At 37.3% G+C, this 15,511-nt stretch overlaps 1 protein-coding gene across 4 annotated transcripts in view; it reads left to right on the forward strand.

The window, feature by feature from the left end:
• NPNT (nephronectin) overlaps positions 1-15,511 on the forward strand; it is a 78,998-nt gene that overhangs the window by 25,030 nt on the left and 38,457 nt on the right. For 2 of the 4 annotated variants that reach the window (XM_045820308.1, XM_045820310.1), the window contains 2 exons: positions 9,448-9,540; positions 13,441-13,533. In XM_045820308.1, coding sequence (XP_045676264.1) covers positions 9,448-9,540; positions 13,441-13,533 — 186 coding nt within the window. The remainder of the gene's footprint in view (positions 1-9,447; positions 9,541-13,440; positions 13,534-15,511) is intronic. The other 2 variants (XM_045820311.1, XM_045820312.1) reach the window with 1 other exon arrangement.

The raw sequence follows: 15,511 nt of genomic DNA on the forward strand, positions 1-15,511 counted from the left end.
TTTTTTAAAAAAATATTTATTTTCAGAGAGAGGGGAAGGGAGGGAGAAAGAAAGGGAGAGAAACATCAATGTGTGATTGCCTCTTACTCCCTGCTACTGGGGACCTGGCCTGCAACTCAGGCATGTGCCCTGACTGGGAATTGAACTGGTGACCCTTTGGTTTGCAGGCTGGCACTCAATCCACTGAGCCACACCAGCCAGGGCCCTTTTTTGACTCTTAAATCTAGATACCTGATCACCTTCTCATATGCATCCTTTCTATGTCCTGTTAGGACATCTGTGTCTACTTCTATCTCTCCTTACTGCATTTACCTACTCGATGATGAGATATCTTACTGAATTTTATACCCCAGCTCTTAATATGGTGTGTTAAATACTGGGGCTTTTTCTCTCATCATTCTTCTGAATCTTTTTATAACTGGCATTTTATTGAAGTCTTAATATGAGACAGGTACTGTTTTAAATAGATTTTGGGGGGATTTTTAATTTAATCTTTTCATTAAAACTATATGTAAGCTCTGTATGCACTATGTGGATTTACTGTTTTTTAAGAAAAAAATAGCTGTACTGGCAACTTCACCTGGTTCAGTTTTAGAGCAGAGCAAAGGTGGGAGGCCTGCACGAGCCACACATGTCCGACGAGGCAGAGTCAGGGCCTCAGCAGTCCCACTCCAACCCCTTTGCCCCTAACTCCGTGTCCAGGGTGCACCGGGGAGTGGACAGCCCACCAGCAGTAATCTTTGCCAAGGTATATATTCTATCCTTCTTGTGTTTACAAATTTTTCTCATTTTTATATTAGAAAATTTCCAAATCCACAGAAGAGTTGCAGGTATAGGATAAGTGAATACCCCTATACTCTTTATCTACAGTTGTTAAAATATTACACATCTGCTTGCTTTCTATCCTTCTTTCTATTTGTCTGTCTGTCTATCTGAACCATTTGAAAGTGACTTGCAGATGTAATGGCACTGCATGCCTGAATACTTAAGCATGCACCCCTGAGAACAAGGACATTTACATACAAGCCACAGTATCATTATCATACTTAAGAAAGATAATGTGGATATACAAGTATTATGTAACATACAGTCCTTGTTTAAATTTTTCCAATTGTCCCAATAATTAGTTTCATGATTTTTTTCTCTTGATTGAGAGACTATCAAAGATCTCATGTTGCATTTACTTGACATTCCTCTTTGGTCTCCTTTAGTGTAAAACAGTTCTACTTTTTTCTTCTGGACAATGACATTTTTGAAGAGTCACAGGTAGAATGTTTCACAATCTAAATTTGTCTATGGCTTCATCATCGTTAGATTCAGGTGATTCCTTTTTTTAAAGCATATTACATAGGTGATCATATGTTATGATACCCCCATTGCATGTAATGCCAGTCTGTTCTGTTACTGGTGATAAGTTTGACCACATGATTCAAGTTCTGTCCACAATATTTTTCCACTAAAAGGCGACTTCTTTTTATTATTAGTAAGTAATCTGTGAGGTGATACATTGAAACTGAGCATCCTTTTCTCCAATAAACTTAAAACCAGTGAAATTTTTAACCCCTTATAAATAATTTTTGATCAATTAATTATTTCAGTGACAGTTGTAAAACTGTCACTGAAATTATATCATTTCTTTACATGTTCACTGATGTCCTTCTGGGAAGAGGAGCTATGCTCTCTTCTTTTGGAATCACTTTGTGCCAATGGATTCTTTTTTTTAATTTAAGTCTTATGAATATATTTCTTGGTTCTCAAATTATCCCAAATTGGCCAGTGGGAACACCTCCAAGCCAGCTCCTATGACCTTTTGGCTCATTTTCATTATTGTTTGAATGCATTCTTGCTTTTTATCACAGCAAAATATTTTAGCCTCCTTGCCCCAGTCCTGATTTCTTTCTCTGTGGAATAGTATTTAGAAACAAAGATGTGGGTGCCGAGTGTGCACCTTGCTACTGTTACCCAACTTAAAACAAACAAAAACCTACTTCACACTTCCAAATAAGTAGTAACATTTTCTTTTCTGTTCTGTTCTTAAAGCCTCATTTGGCATGAATACAAATTCCACTCATATCGCAATGGAAACAGAAAGAAAAATTAAATTTCCAAGGAAATTGAAAATGACAACACTTCAGAAGAAGATTTTTCAGTAGAAAGGAATAGTGCTTAATTATGATAAATATTGAGGTGGCCAAAAAGTGCTTATAGATTCTTCCATAAAATAAAAGAGACATTTTTCATTTTCACCAATAAGTTTAATGATTTGGATATTTTGAATATGTCCTCTATCTCCTGCATGGTATAACATTGATTGTTCTCAATTAATGTCTCGATTTGATCGCTATCAACTTCAACTGTTCTGCCCAGCCATAGAGCATTGTCCAGTGAGAAATCTCCAGCATGAAACTTCACAAACCACTTTTGACACATTTGATCAGTCACAGCACCTTCTCTATACACTGCACAAATCTTTTCTTTGTGTTTCAGTTGTGTTTTTACTTGTCTTGAAATAATAAAGCATGATATGCCGAAAATGTTGTGTATTTTTCCTTCAATATTAAAATGAATACACAAAATTTACTAATTTTGATTTTTTTTAAATCCACGCTGATATGACAGCTGTCACAATACAATCTAGCAAAATTGTTTTGAATGAAGTTAAAGATAACCAAGTGCTACTAGAGCCATCTTACAGAAAAAAACAAACTTTGGGGGCAACCCAATAAAAGTTGCTTTGAGATACAGAGATGCAGATACAGGCACTCATTTTCTCTGGGCTTAAAAGTTAAACAGTGAGAGTTGGAATGTATCTGATTTGGATGTTCCCTAGTAGAAAAATAAAACAAGTCATTGTCAGACTGCTCTTGGAAGACAATATTATGGTATATGGACCAGAAACCCTCATTTATTTTGTCTTCATGACCTAAAAATCAATTGGTTGACTTAATATTTGACTATAGTTCAAAAATAGTTTAAGTTCCTAATAAAATAATGTTAAATAAAATGTGACAGCAAAAAAATTATATATATAACAACACTTCAGAAGAGAGAGCAATTATATACTTTATTTTTGATTTGGTACAAAACAAGCAAGGGAGAAAGAGATTTTTTCATGTTGAAATATTTTGGCAGTTATTCTAATTTCCTTAAATTGTAGATTGTGTCCTTACCTGCAACTTTTCCTTCCTGGAAATGTAGCTTTAATACCATTATGCCTTTAATTACCACTGACATTCTCTACCAGTCTCATCCTTTCCTGCCTAGTGTTTTACTATAATCTCACTCTCCCTTCCGAGCTACTCACATTGCTGGGCTTCCCGGCCTTGATCTGAGCTAGCTGGTTGTCTGTGGAACTGGGCTAAGCAATTTTTACTGAAATCAGCAAGTCACTTAACCTTCTGTGTCTTCACTGGTCTGCAGGTAAAATGAGGAAAATGCTGGTCTCCTGCTTTAACTGATACTGTGAAGATAAATTTAATCAGTCATATAAAATGGTTTTGAGTTATGTATTCATGAGAGCATTTAATGGATAGTTTTATAGCAATAACAATCAGAGGCACTTGTATTTCAGTTTATACTGCTGCAGGAATTTAGATTTGAAAATAGGATAATCAGCACTAGAATACAGGATGTTAGGAAAGCTGGAGAGTTGTTTCCATCTGGAGATCCGGGAATCTGTAGGATCCTTTTCTCTGGAATTTCGTGTACCTACGATCTGGGATGGCTTGAGGCCCTTTCCAGGGGAGCCCTATAAATTCTGCCTCCATTCCGCCCAGATCCTGTTAATCCAGCAAGGAGTTGTTTCATGCTTCATTTAGCAACTTTCTCTCTTCCAAGGTCAGCTGCTCCTTGAAATAGATATTCCCCATTGTATGTTCCCGTTTGCCTCAAATGCATTTGTCCATATCTGAGTTTTCTGAAACATGTTAGATGTAAGGAGACCTCTCTGAAATCTCCCACTGTTGTGGCCATTCATTCTTCTGCCCAGCCCTTGCATACTTCTATGTCACTTTTGTTTCTAAATTACATGCCCTGGAGGACAAGCTCCTTTGTTCTGCTTTTAGTGGTGCCACGTATGAATAGCAACATGATGTAGATTGCAACAATTACAAATGACTCTTAGGACTCTAAGGACAATCTTATTCACATTAAGAAAACCCTTCTCAAGTTACTAACCACACCTGAGGTTGAGTGGGCTTTCCCATGGTCACTCCCGAGCCATGATCTGCCTGGGCATCTCAATGTGTTCATATGTTTTCAAATATTGTCACTTGCCTCCCAGTGTGGTTAATTTATAAGAAAAGTATTGTATATATCTGATGTGTATCTAATTGTCCACTAACTTATTTGATGACTCACCACTTACATCAGTATGAGAAAACGTCCAACTCCCAGAACCCCAGTTATATCCATTAGGAAGAATTTTTAGGAGTAAAATTTTATTAGATTGCAAACAGAAGAGGCTTGGGCATGTGACATCAAGGAGCACTGTTTGCTTTGCCAGTTGAGACTTGTTTCTTCTTCTGGTTAAAGTAACAATTTAGAGGTTATATTAAAGGCACTTTGGAGATTATCCTGGAGGAATGTTAGTAAATTTCAAGTCTGATTTGCCTCTTTTGGTTTAATTCTGGCATTCAGTTTGGGGGTAAGAAAATCTGCCATTTGTTGACTAGCTGTGGTCCTTGCCTGACTTTAATTACTGAGCTGCTAAATCACATAGGGATGACAGGGGACCGTCAGACACGGCCCCAAATTCTTGTCTCTGGCCTGTGTGCTGGTCGGAGAAGCAATGCTGCATTTTCTGATTAACTTGTAGCAAACAACGTTATTTCCTCCAAATCTGTTTTTGATGTTTTTAGAACACTCGAAAACAGACCACTAGAAGGGAGCACTTACTCTTTTCTTTTCCATGGCTTGCTACTCCAGCAGGTTGCAAGGTTGGTGTGTGCTGGCTAGCTACCGAGAGCTCACGTTACAGCAGAGTACCATATTTTGCTGTGTATAATGCTCACTTTTTTGCCCAAATTTTTGAGGGAAAAATAAGGATGTGCATTATACATGGGTAAGTACTAATTCTGTATCTAAATACATGTTTTTAATTCTTTTATTTATGCTTTTGTGTTAAAAGTATAACTCTAGAAAGCAATAACAATATCCTTATGCCAAGTAATACCCTGGAATATGATAATCAGTCTTGTTTCTAAAAATAAATAAATAAATAATTGAGTTTTAAAAATTAAAATGAAAGATTTTTTTTGAAAGTTTGGGCCAAAAACATGGGTATGCATTATACACAGCAAAATATGGCAGGTTATCAAAGGTGGGCCAGTTTATACAGAAGTCAGGAATCATTTTTCTCTAGTCTCAATATGAATATACATGTATTTTCTAATCTAATTCTATAGCTATAGAAATGAAGATTTTTAGATACTTCTATAATTTTGTGGCATTATAAGTATAAAAAATTATATGAGTTATATTTCTGCACTTGGATCTGCTCATAACATTTCTATGTTAAGAGTGTATTCAGAATAAACATTTGCTGGCTTAATAAAGAATACACATTAAGTTCAGGTTCCGCAGCCCTGTGTAACTTATTCCCCAAGGATAGTCTGTTAGGAATTGTATTTGGCTGCAAGTAACAGTGACACAAACAGTGTCCCACATTGCTAGGATTGCTATTTGGGGTTAATATTGTGATTTCTTGCTCTGCCCTTTTTTCATTCTTAATATTACCTTAGGGTCACAGAGTGGCTTCTTTAGTTCACCGTGATTTATCTATTCCAGGCAAGAGGACAAAGGAAGCATCCTAGTCGGGACCTTTTTAAATAGCCTTGCAAATGTCCCACCCAGTAGCTTCTGTTCACACACAACTGACCAGAATTTAGTCACTTGGCTACCCACATCTGCCAGGTCAAATAAGGAATGCAGTTTCCATTGCTAACTCATTCCCCATGCATGGAGGGACAGACAGGGATACAGACAGACAGACATTCTATTTTAAAGAAGAGAAAAACAGAAATTCGTGAGCACCTATCAGTTTCTTTGTGCCCTTCATAATCTTTCTAGCCTGTCTTTTGATCTCATCTGCTGTTATAAGCACTTCACATCACAGCTTAACTAGAATATTGGCCCTCACTGGGAACCTGCTTCATTGTCCTTCCCCTTTATTTTGCTTCCATTGTCAAAGGCTTTGTCTCCCTTCCTAGTGTCTCTGCCTCTTACCTCTGAGGTATTGCTCAGATTACATTTCCTAACCTGTAGTCAGTTATTATCTGCCCCTACCCCTACCCCTGATCTCACCTCTCTATCACAGCTCTTGTTAAGTTTTGGCCAATATATTATAGTTTCATAATTAATTTTTCATATCCTCTGTGACTATTTTGCCCATACTGTCTAGTAGAATACATTAGATATAACAAATGTTCAATGCATATTTATTGAATTTCACTGCAAACTGCCGGCAAGATAATAGGAAAAAGTACTTTTGTGCATTTTTAAGGGCATTTATTTTGTAAGAGAAAAAAAATGCTTATGTCAACATTGTGTATCCTATCCCACTTAATAGCTGTTGACTAATAAATGGGTCGTTGGTCACTTCAGTGAATAAATGTTGGGCAGATGTGCAAACAGCAGTTTGAAAATACTGCCTCTGTAAACATGAAAGACACATTAACAGCCTTGGCCTCTTGGAATGTGTGCATTTGATGTCCTAAGACTAGGGCGCTCCACTGAGAGCAAACAGCAAAAAAGGGAGGGGACAATAAAAACTCCTGTTTCTACAAAGTACCTGACAGCACTATGAATGGGCAGCCCTCCAGCTGGTCAGGGGTCAGAAGGCCATGAGACCCGGGGACCTCAGGTCGTATTACTTCATAGAGTGTCCACTCTATGAAGAGACACTCTTGAGTGTCTCTTCAAGTGGACTTTTCCATGTTTTTAACTGGTGATTTCTAAACTGCTTTTTTCATGTGTTTAGAGATATTTTCAAGTTCTGTTTATTTTGGGAGGTGATTTCCTTGACTTACATTTACTGATTTTGAGATATTTCCTTTTTTTGTTTTGAGTATGGCAGTCTGGGTACCTCAGTGATACTTGATTCACTAAGGTTGTAACTTTTGTAAGTTTATATATAATTCTTAAGATTTAGGGAACATCTTTTTTAAGTTTAAAAAATTCGTTTTGACTTGCATTTCTTGGTTTTAGGACCTTAAAAATGGCTTATTTCTGAGACTTGTGTTAAAAACTGCATCTGAACCATCTACAAGGTGTAGAATTGACTGAAAAATTATATTGGAAGGTACTCTTGGATAGTTTATTTGTTCTTACAGTTCTGAAAAGTTGTTTCTCTGAATTTTATGAGATGTCTAGCATCATCAGATTTTAAGAATTTTCCAAGCACATTTCTCTACCGTTTACACTTTCTACTCTTCTCGTCCTTTATTTCAGCAAGTTTTAAATTACGTGCTATCTGAGCAGCACTGGGCAAGGATCAGTAGTGGTGCAGGGTCTGGGTGGAGTGACAAATGGGTGAGAAAGGCCAGAAAGTAAAATTGGCAGATAAGCCTGTGGAGTCCAGGTGAAGGAAGGGTTAGTGAGGGCTGAGTGAGGAATTGTAGAAAGCACCAAAAGTAGCATGCACGTCGGTTTCCCAGGAATATTAGAGAATTGTCAGAAACGGGGAGCACATCCCAGGACAGAGAACAGCCTGGGCCAGTGTGGGAAGGATCCGGTGTCAGGGACTTGAGAACTTTGAGTCACCACTGACCCCCTTCCTTTTGTCTTCAAGACGTGCCAGCTCATCACTCAGTGGCTACCTAAGCCCATCTTTTCCTGTCACGAAAACATATCATGCCTTCTTCATATCAACTAGACTCTTTCCAGTCCTTTCTACATATTGTTATCAGGCTAATAACACCAAAGTGTTGATTTTTATCAGTTAATTCTACTGATGGTGATCAGGTTTCCATTTCCTATAGACAGAGTGTGCATTCCTCAGTCTACATTCCTCGGAAATCGAGGTAACGATTTCATGTGATGCCTCTCACCTATGCTTGTCTACTCCTCACTCTTCGACCAGTGCATACCCTCCCTTTTTTGTTTGACAAGCCCCCTCACGTCGCCTGAATAAATGGCCACTTGCTTTGGACAGTCTTCTCCCTTTTTTGTCTGCCCGTGCTTCAGGATCCAACTAGTGTCTCTTCTGTACGGCTTTCTGTAAAAATCTATGTGGATATGTTTGTGTGATGATTTCTTTACAAATTTCTTGTATGTCACTAATTTTGCTCATAAGTAAATGTTGCCTTCAGTTAAAACCATGCCTGTTTTGTCTCTCTGTCTAGACCGTAAGCCCTCTGACTGCAGTGCCCACACCATGCAGTGCTTTCTCATCCGTTTTAGTGTCTGGTGGAGCACTGTGCACATGTTCTGTACAGAGCAAAGTTTCTCAATCTGGCACCATCACAGTTTGGGCTGGATAATTTGCAGGGGGGTCAGGGTACTATCTGAGCATTGTTGGATGTGTGGCAGTATTCCTGTAGTCTACCTCACTCAGTGCCAGTAGCACCATCTCCCCAGTGTGACAACCAGAATGTCCCCATTTCTGCCGAATGTCCTGTGGGGGCAAAACTCCCCCGTTGAGAACCACAAATGTAAACAAAAAGTTCTAAGCAGTATCTTGGCAGGAATCAAAGACTGGAAAAGCTTTGAGTGATGATTTCTTAGCGTTTTGGTGTCTTGAGGAAAGACAGACTTGAGTTGATGGAAGATAGTAAATGTAAGATAGATCTTTTTATTTGCTGTGAAAGCCATTCGTGAAACTGATGAGCAGTTGTGATGCACCTAAGGTTAAGGTAGAGCAGGGCAATAGAGGTATTCTTAAGTTGAATTTCCAAAAATACTGAATTTTAATGTTTATTTTATTTTGAACCATTTATACTTAGAAATACTATTTCCAAGAAAACAGTATTTTATTATTAAATTGGAAATTTATCTGGAGTTCAAACAATTTATCTGGAGTTAATATCTTTGGATTAAGAACAACTTTTTGAAGTATATTTGAGAGAAAGTCTTTTAATGAGTTTGAAAATATGAGTACAGGTCATTGTCAATTTATCACTACTGGCAAACATCAGTTGTGTTCATGCATAGTTTTATATGTTTTTCTCACTATTAGAGCATTGTGTTCAAGTTTGCAAACTTTCCAGCCTGAAGTGATATATACATGTGCTCACTGATACACAGTGTACATGCGTATGAGTGTGTATTCTAGACAGTGTTTACCCCTCCAGGGCATGATGCTTCTGTATATTTGTAAAATATACAGATGGTGCTACTCTTTTGTAAATTCTTAGAGATTTTTTATTATTAATCTAGCACATGACATTGATACTATATGGTTGATGTCCTGCTGAGCCAGAAGTAATGCATGATATTCTCTTGTCACAGCTGTGTGCCAGCCACAGTGCAAACATGGCGAATGTGTCGGACCAGACAAGTGCAAGTGTCATCCTGGATATGCCGGGAAAACCTGCAATCAAGGTAGGGGACAGTGTGACACAAGTAAAGAATCAGAAGCCCCCTCCATTCCTGCCTGGTAAAAAAATGTTGAGTTCTCATGCCCAACCACTTTTCTATGATTATTATTCTACGTGTTTGACCTGCCATTTGCTGAAAGATACAAATATAATAATGGTATATCTTTTAAAGTCTATTTCATGGACGGACAGTTGAATGAATTTCATCCTCATATTTACTGCTAATAATTAGAATGCATTTTGAAAAAGAGCATTGCAGTGTCAGTAATGTTAGAATCCTTACATCCTGTTCTTCCACTAACTGGTGGAGAAGTCTTCACAAAGTGCTAGGCTGCTTGGACCCAGTTAGATGAAAATACTTTAATAATCAAAGTCAGGTAGGAAATTTGGTATGAAATGTGGAGGTCCCTTCAAACTCTGAGCCCTTTGATTTTGTGGTTAAATTTCGTTTAATTGTTGAGCAGTTTGCAATGTTCCTCTCAGAAATAAAGATTTTGATTAACTTAATAAGTTACTTTTAATTGATCAGTTGGTTATAAAAGCAAACATTTATTTAGCACTAACAGTGCCCCAGGTATTTTATATATATTATCTGTTTTCATCATTACAACGACATCAGGAGGTAGAGTATTTATTATAATTAAGAAAAGCTATGGTTAGATTTCACTAGAAAGATACAAGGATAAAAGGGTCAGTGCTTTATTTATTACTTAAAGTAATGCTCCCTCTCATTTTAAATGTCAAATGAAACAATCATATGGGGGTCTAACTGTCCTGTAGATACTTACTTGACTTCACCTGATACAGAAATGATATTGTGGAAATACTCTTGTTCTTCAATATCTGATACCCCTTGAGGTATGCCATGTAAACTGGTGATTTGTAGACATAATTTTCAAACAATCCAGAGCACTGATGTTTGAAGGTATGTGTACAATTGTTCCTGCACTATCAGATGAACTCCATGCTCATGAAATGTGATGTGTCCAATGGCCGGACAAGCTGTTACTCTAACCTGTCTTCTAGATGATCTGATATTTGATTGATAACTGATTTTTTCCCAGTGCTTCTTCTCTAATAATATTTTTCATCTTGGGATTTATCTAGTGTACCTGGGTAGTAGTTTTAAAAAATAAATGGGGTTCTTACTATCTTAGTTTACTCTTTTAAAATTCCATTTGATTTTCTTTCTCCTGTCTAAGTTTTCAAGTAGCAGCATGTTCAGTTCTGACTATTGAGTTACTAGTGTTCATCGCAGAGTCCCAGCATGCTTCTTTTTTGAAGTGATCAACATAAACCAGCACAGGTCTCATTACTATGTCAGCACCATAACACTTGTTGTCCTGATGCCAGGAATTTATACAAAGAAGATTATTAAAAGAAGCTAAGTTGAATTGCAGAGAAGTGCATTTGAATTTATTTACAGTTTCATCAACTTTAATATGCTTCAAATACACTATTATTGGAGCAAGGATTCATCTCTGGCTATCTCTTATTTTCATAAAAACCAGTTCTTCCAGTAGCACATACCTGTTTCTCTAAAGAAAAATTGAAATGTACTGAGTTGAAATCTGGCCTCCCAAAACAATATTCCTTAGGTGTAAAGGATTTCTTTAGTAGCAAAATGGGATTTTACACCTGCAAAAATAGTGCTGACACTGATAATGTAATTTCAAATGCACCTTGAACATAGAACTCCAGCTCACAGTACACCTGTGTGTTTTAATTGTCTTTCTTGTTGCCTTCCTGACCAAAACAGTCATTTGGCCACTTCCTGATGGAAATGCTTATGTTCTTTGAGAGCAGAAGTCCTTTGTGGATCTCCTGAAAACGATCACTAAACTTGCACACGATCAGTGCACATTAAATATTTATTGAGTGAATGTTACATATAATAGTTCTTGGTCCTGAAAGCCACAGGAGTTTGAAAGAGTTCTGTGGAGTTTTCTAGTACCTTAGTCTCTGAATGTGTGGACTGTGAATTTGTCAGGTGAGAGAGACTGCTGTGGATGAGCTGGGTAAGTCAGAGAGCTGCCAAGAGACCCCCAGAAATGTTAGACTGGATCGTCTATATCTGTTCTACATAACAAATTAACTTAGATATTTTATTTGGACCATATATTTTAATAAACTGGAAAACGTGCCTTGGAGACATCGGAAAACAAATAGGTTTCTTGTTTCTTGAGGGGAGAAATGTCAAAGAAGAGGTCCTTTGAAGTAATTTCACAGAGCTGGATATTAGCTTTTGACTAAAAAGCAGGTTTGGGTATAAGACAAGTATCTGCAAAACAATATCGTTTTGAATTGTGTACTTTAAGAAATCCCCCCCACCCCCCAGGAAACTTGCTTGGCTGAGTGAACAGCTTGAGTAAATGACAAGCACTTGGGTGCTTTTAGAGCCTCCTGGGGAGCAGCCAGCATAGCAGGGCAGGCCCACTTTGGAACTGGCTTAATTTAACAGCCTGTCACAAGATATGTGTAATCTGCTCTTGGTGGCCCGCTCTCCCCACTGAGTCATCTCCTGGATTTGCTATAAATGGAGCACATGTAATATCATAGGCATGACTGATTATTAGCTTATTCTATAACACACACAGTACCTCCCTTCCATAGTAGGTGAAATTCTAATGCAAGATTTGGTGTTGTTTTCTACCTTACTTTCTCTAGTGATTTTATTCTTGTATATTTTCTACCTCTTTGAGTCACTGTACCCGTACAAGTCCCCTTTCCCCTCAGCCAAGAAAGGATACTATTATAGATAATTATCTTTTTATAACTTTTCCACTAAGCAGTTATTTTTAGCATGTAATATATCATAGCATTGCATTTTTTCAGGAATGCAAGATATTCTTTTGAATTTGTGGTGTGCTTTGTAATGAGTTCAGAAGAAACAATTTATGAATATCAGTTACTAATGTGTTGACATGGTTTGTGTTTCATATGCTGAATTCCTTATCCCAAGAACAGAATTAGAGTCCTATAGCACACAATCAGACAGTAGACTCTGGTGGATGAGTTAAACCTGAGAGTGGATTGCTTTTCTACGCCCAGCGGCCTAAGTGTGTTCACCCTAATATTCAGGTAGTTTCTTACAGCCTTGCTTTTTGACGGCTGTGCAGTTTTAACCCCAGATACCAGTGTTTATCTAATTTGGAATTTTAACTATTACTAATATAATAGTCTTAAAATAGGATATAATTGCATTTTTGTCTCTATTTTTCAGTCTTACCCATCTTACAATATTTTGGTAAGCTAAGCATGGGGACAGTTACCTTTATTCTTTATTTTTTTTTGAGAAAGCTTCTTATATATTCTAATTAAGTGTCACCTAAATGTAACATAAGCTCTTACATTTGAGTGAAACATTGATCATGCTATTTATTTAAATAAGGTATTTATGCAAATCATAAGTTTGTGTGCAATTTTGGAGTATTTTAAACTATTGTACACATAATAATGAGCAAGAAGTTTTAAGTTGGTCATTTAAGACTTCAGTGTCCTGAAACAGAGCAGGTTGATCATAATATTTATATAATGTATTTGTTATTTTAGTTTTCTGTCTTTGTCAATAACTAAAATCATGCTTTTACAAAATGACCATCTCTTTTTTTGCTGTTTTTATTTTTAATTTATATGAGAATGATGGATTATTGACTTGTACAGTGTGTGTGTGTTCTTGGGGAGAAAGATGACCATGATAAATTTGCAGGAAAACAGAAATTTTAAAAACAGAGAAACTGGAAGAACTGGAAACTAATTTTTGTAAAGTATCTATATTCTAAAGCATTCTTTTTGAACTCCACCAACTTTATGTAATTGTTTAATATATACTTATAAAGATTTTTAGGGCTAAAAATGACATCAGTTCAAAGTTGACTCTTATTACCTTCTTCCTGGTGTGAAGACGAACACTTCTACCCAACTCCTCACGACCGAGGCAGTGAGCAGCCTCTTTCCCAACCCCAGGACCACCAAGCCACAAGTTTGCCTTCAAGGGGTGAGCGTGCACTGTCTCAGGGGGCCTGCGCCTCCCACCTGCACGGCTTCCTGCACTTGTGTCACTTCTCGCAAATATCCTGAAGAAGAGCCCCTGGGGTGCCCTGCCTCCGCGCAAGCAGCGGGGACTGTCACCCGCGCTGACTCTCTGTGCTCTAAAAAGCCTGGAGCCTCCGCTGTCCTTTCACTGCATCAAGTATCGTTGCTTTTCTTCTTCTCTGGGTTTCAAAATGTTTTCTAAAAATAGGATAGCAAAAGAACTTTTGTTTTCATTTGTAGGTGAAGTCCGGAATATCAAAGCAACTGAGATGGTGTTCTGATGGCTTTTTCTAAGTAGATTTTAGATGGGATCAATCCTCTTCACCACCAAATAAAGGGTATAGAGTTCTGGCTACCAGAAATGAAACCGTATCTTAGCTTCCTTCCTTTAGTGCCTCATCTTCTCATGTTAGAAGGCCTAAGCTCTGGTTCCACTATAGCCCTCAGGTGAGAAAGTCATTTAAACGTCTGTGTTAGGAAAACAATTAGTAATAGGGGGACAGTAATTCCTGCCCTGTTTCTCTGCAGGGCTGGAGTGAGAATAGAAACACCAGAAATATTAGTGTCATCATTATGCTGGAAAGCATTGTAGGAAGGTTAGGGGGCAGCATGATTTCACAGTTCTTCTGAAAACCTCTATCCCCCCTCACTGACAGATGTAGGAGCATAGAATGGAATTAAAATCCTACAAATCAGAAAATACTCTCTGCTGAAACAGACTTTGATGCATTTGTCTTTCTTCTGCACAAAGAATAGGGCCATAGAACTAATTTCAGTCATGTGTCACTGCTGTCTTTAAAGTGTAAGAGTTACGGCAGCTGACACACCGACATCTGTTTCCCTGTGACCTCTGCTTTGGTCAGATAAAATGTGAAAGCTTAGGCTTCTGAGATATTGTCCAGTTCAAGCCTCAAAGGAAAAAAGTCTATAAGTGCATTAAACAAATGAAATGTTTTTCCCTTAAAAAATCCATTGGGTTGTCTTGTTCCATGATTCTCTTGCAAATTTTCAAGCTACTTTTCAGTGTCTGCATGCCAATACAATTTCTGACTCTCTTTTTTTCCCTTGAAGTGTCAGTATAATGCTACGCAGCTTGTGTTTTTGTTCTGGACCAGCTTCTTTCTCCTTCTTCCCTCCCCCAAGCTCCTGAATTTACCAACCTGCTTAAGTATACTCCTGACTTATAAATGCTCTTTAAGAATTGTATACTTAATAATTAAAGCATTTGAATGTAAGTGGTTTAATTGTAAAGTACTATTCCTTGTGTGATAAGATAGGTACATGACAATTCATTAATTTTTTGTTATAGATTTTCCTTTTAATTTATATTATATTATAAATTTCTAGAGAAAGAGCAAGATTAAAGTAAATTTAAAATAAAAACACAAAAGATTGTTTTCTTAGGTTCTTTTATCAACTTTTAATATTGATTTCTAAAATGTGATCAAGGAGACTTTTCATGTTTTTTATATTGTTCCACTTATTATTATAGGAGCATTTACTGTAAAGTGTCATTTTTGAATTTCTGACTTAATTTGACAGTAATACAAGTGTTACTGGTTCTGTAGTCCACAAGATTTTGGAAGCAGCCTGTATTAACTCAATTATATAAGGCATTATATCAATGGGAAAATAAGATATAATAATCATAGAATAGAAAGAAACCTGATGAAAAATTGAAAAAAAAGTTCATCAACAGAATATCAGGCTCTTTTAATCTTTTGAAGCTTTCTACTTGAACAAAAGTCTGATATTTGGTAAATATTGATAATTGTGGATTGTGGGATCCTATTTCATAATTTGTGCAGTGGGTTTTGTAAGGGTTATTGTGAAGGTTTTAGGAGACAGATGCCTGTGGCAGGTGGGACAGTAATGGCAGTTCTGGGCCCATCAACCCCAGTGGCCTGTCAAGCAGAGTCAACCAATCCATCAGCAGCTGG

Source organism: Phyllostomus hastatus, unplaced genomic scaffold, assembly GCF_019186645.2.
Source record: "Phyllostomus hastatus isolate PE091 unplaced genomic scaffold, TTU_PhHast_1.1 phas_scaffold_39, whole genome shotgun sequence".
In the NCBI taxonomy this organism is placed as follows: Eukaryota; Metazoa; Chordata; class Mammalia; order Chiroptera; family Phyllostomidae; genus Phyllostomus; species Phyllostomus hastatus.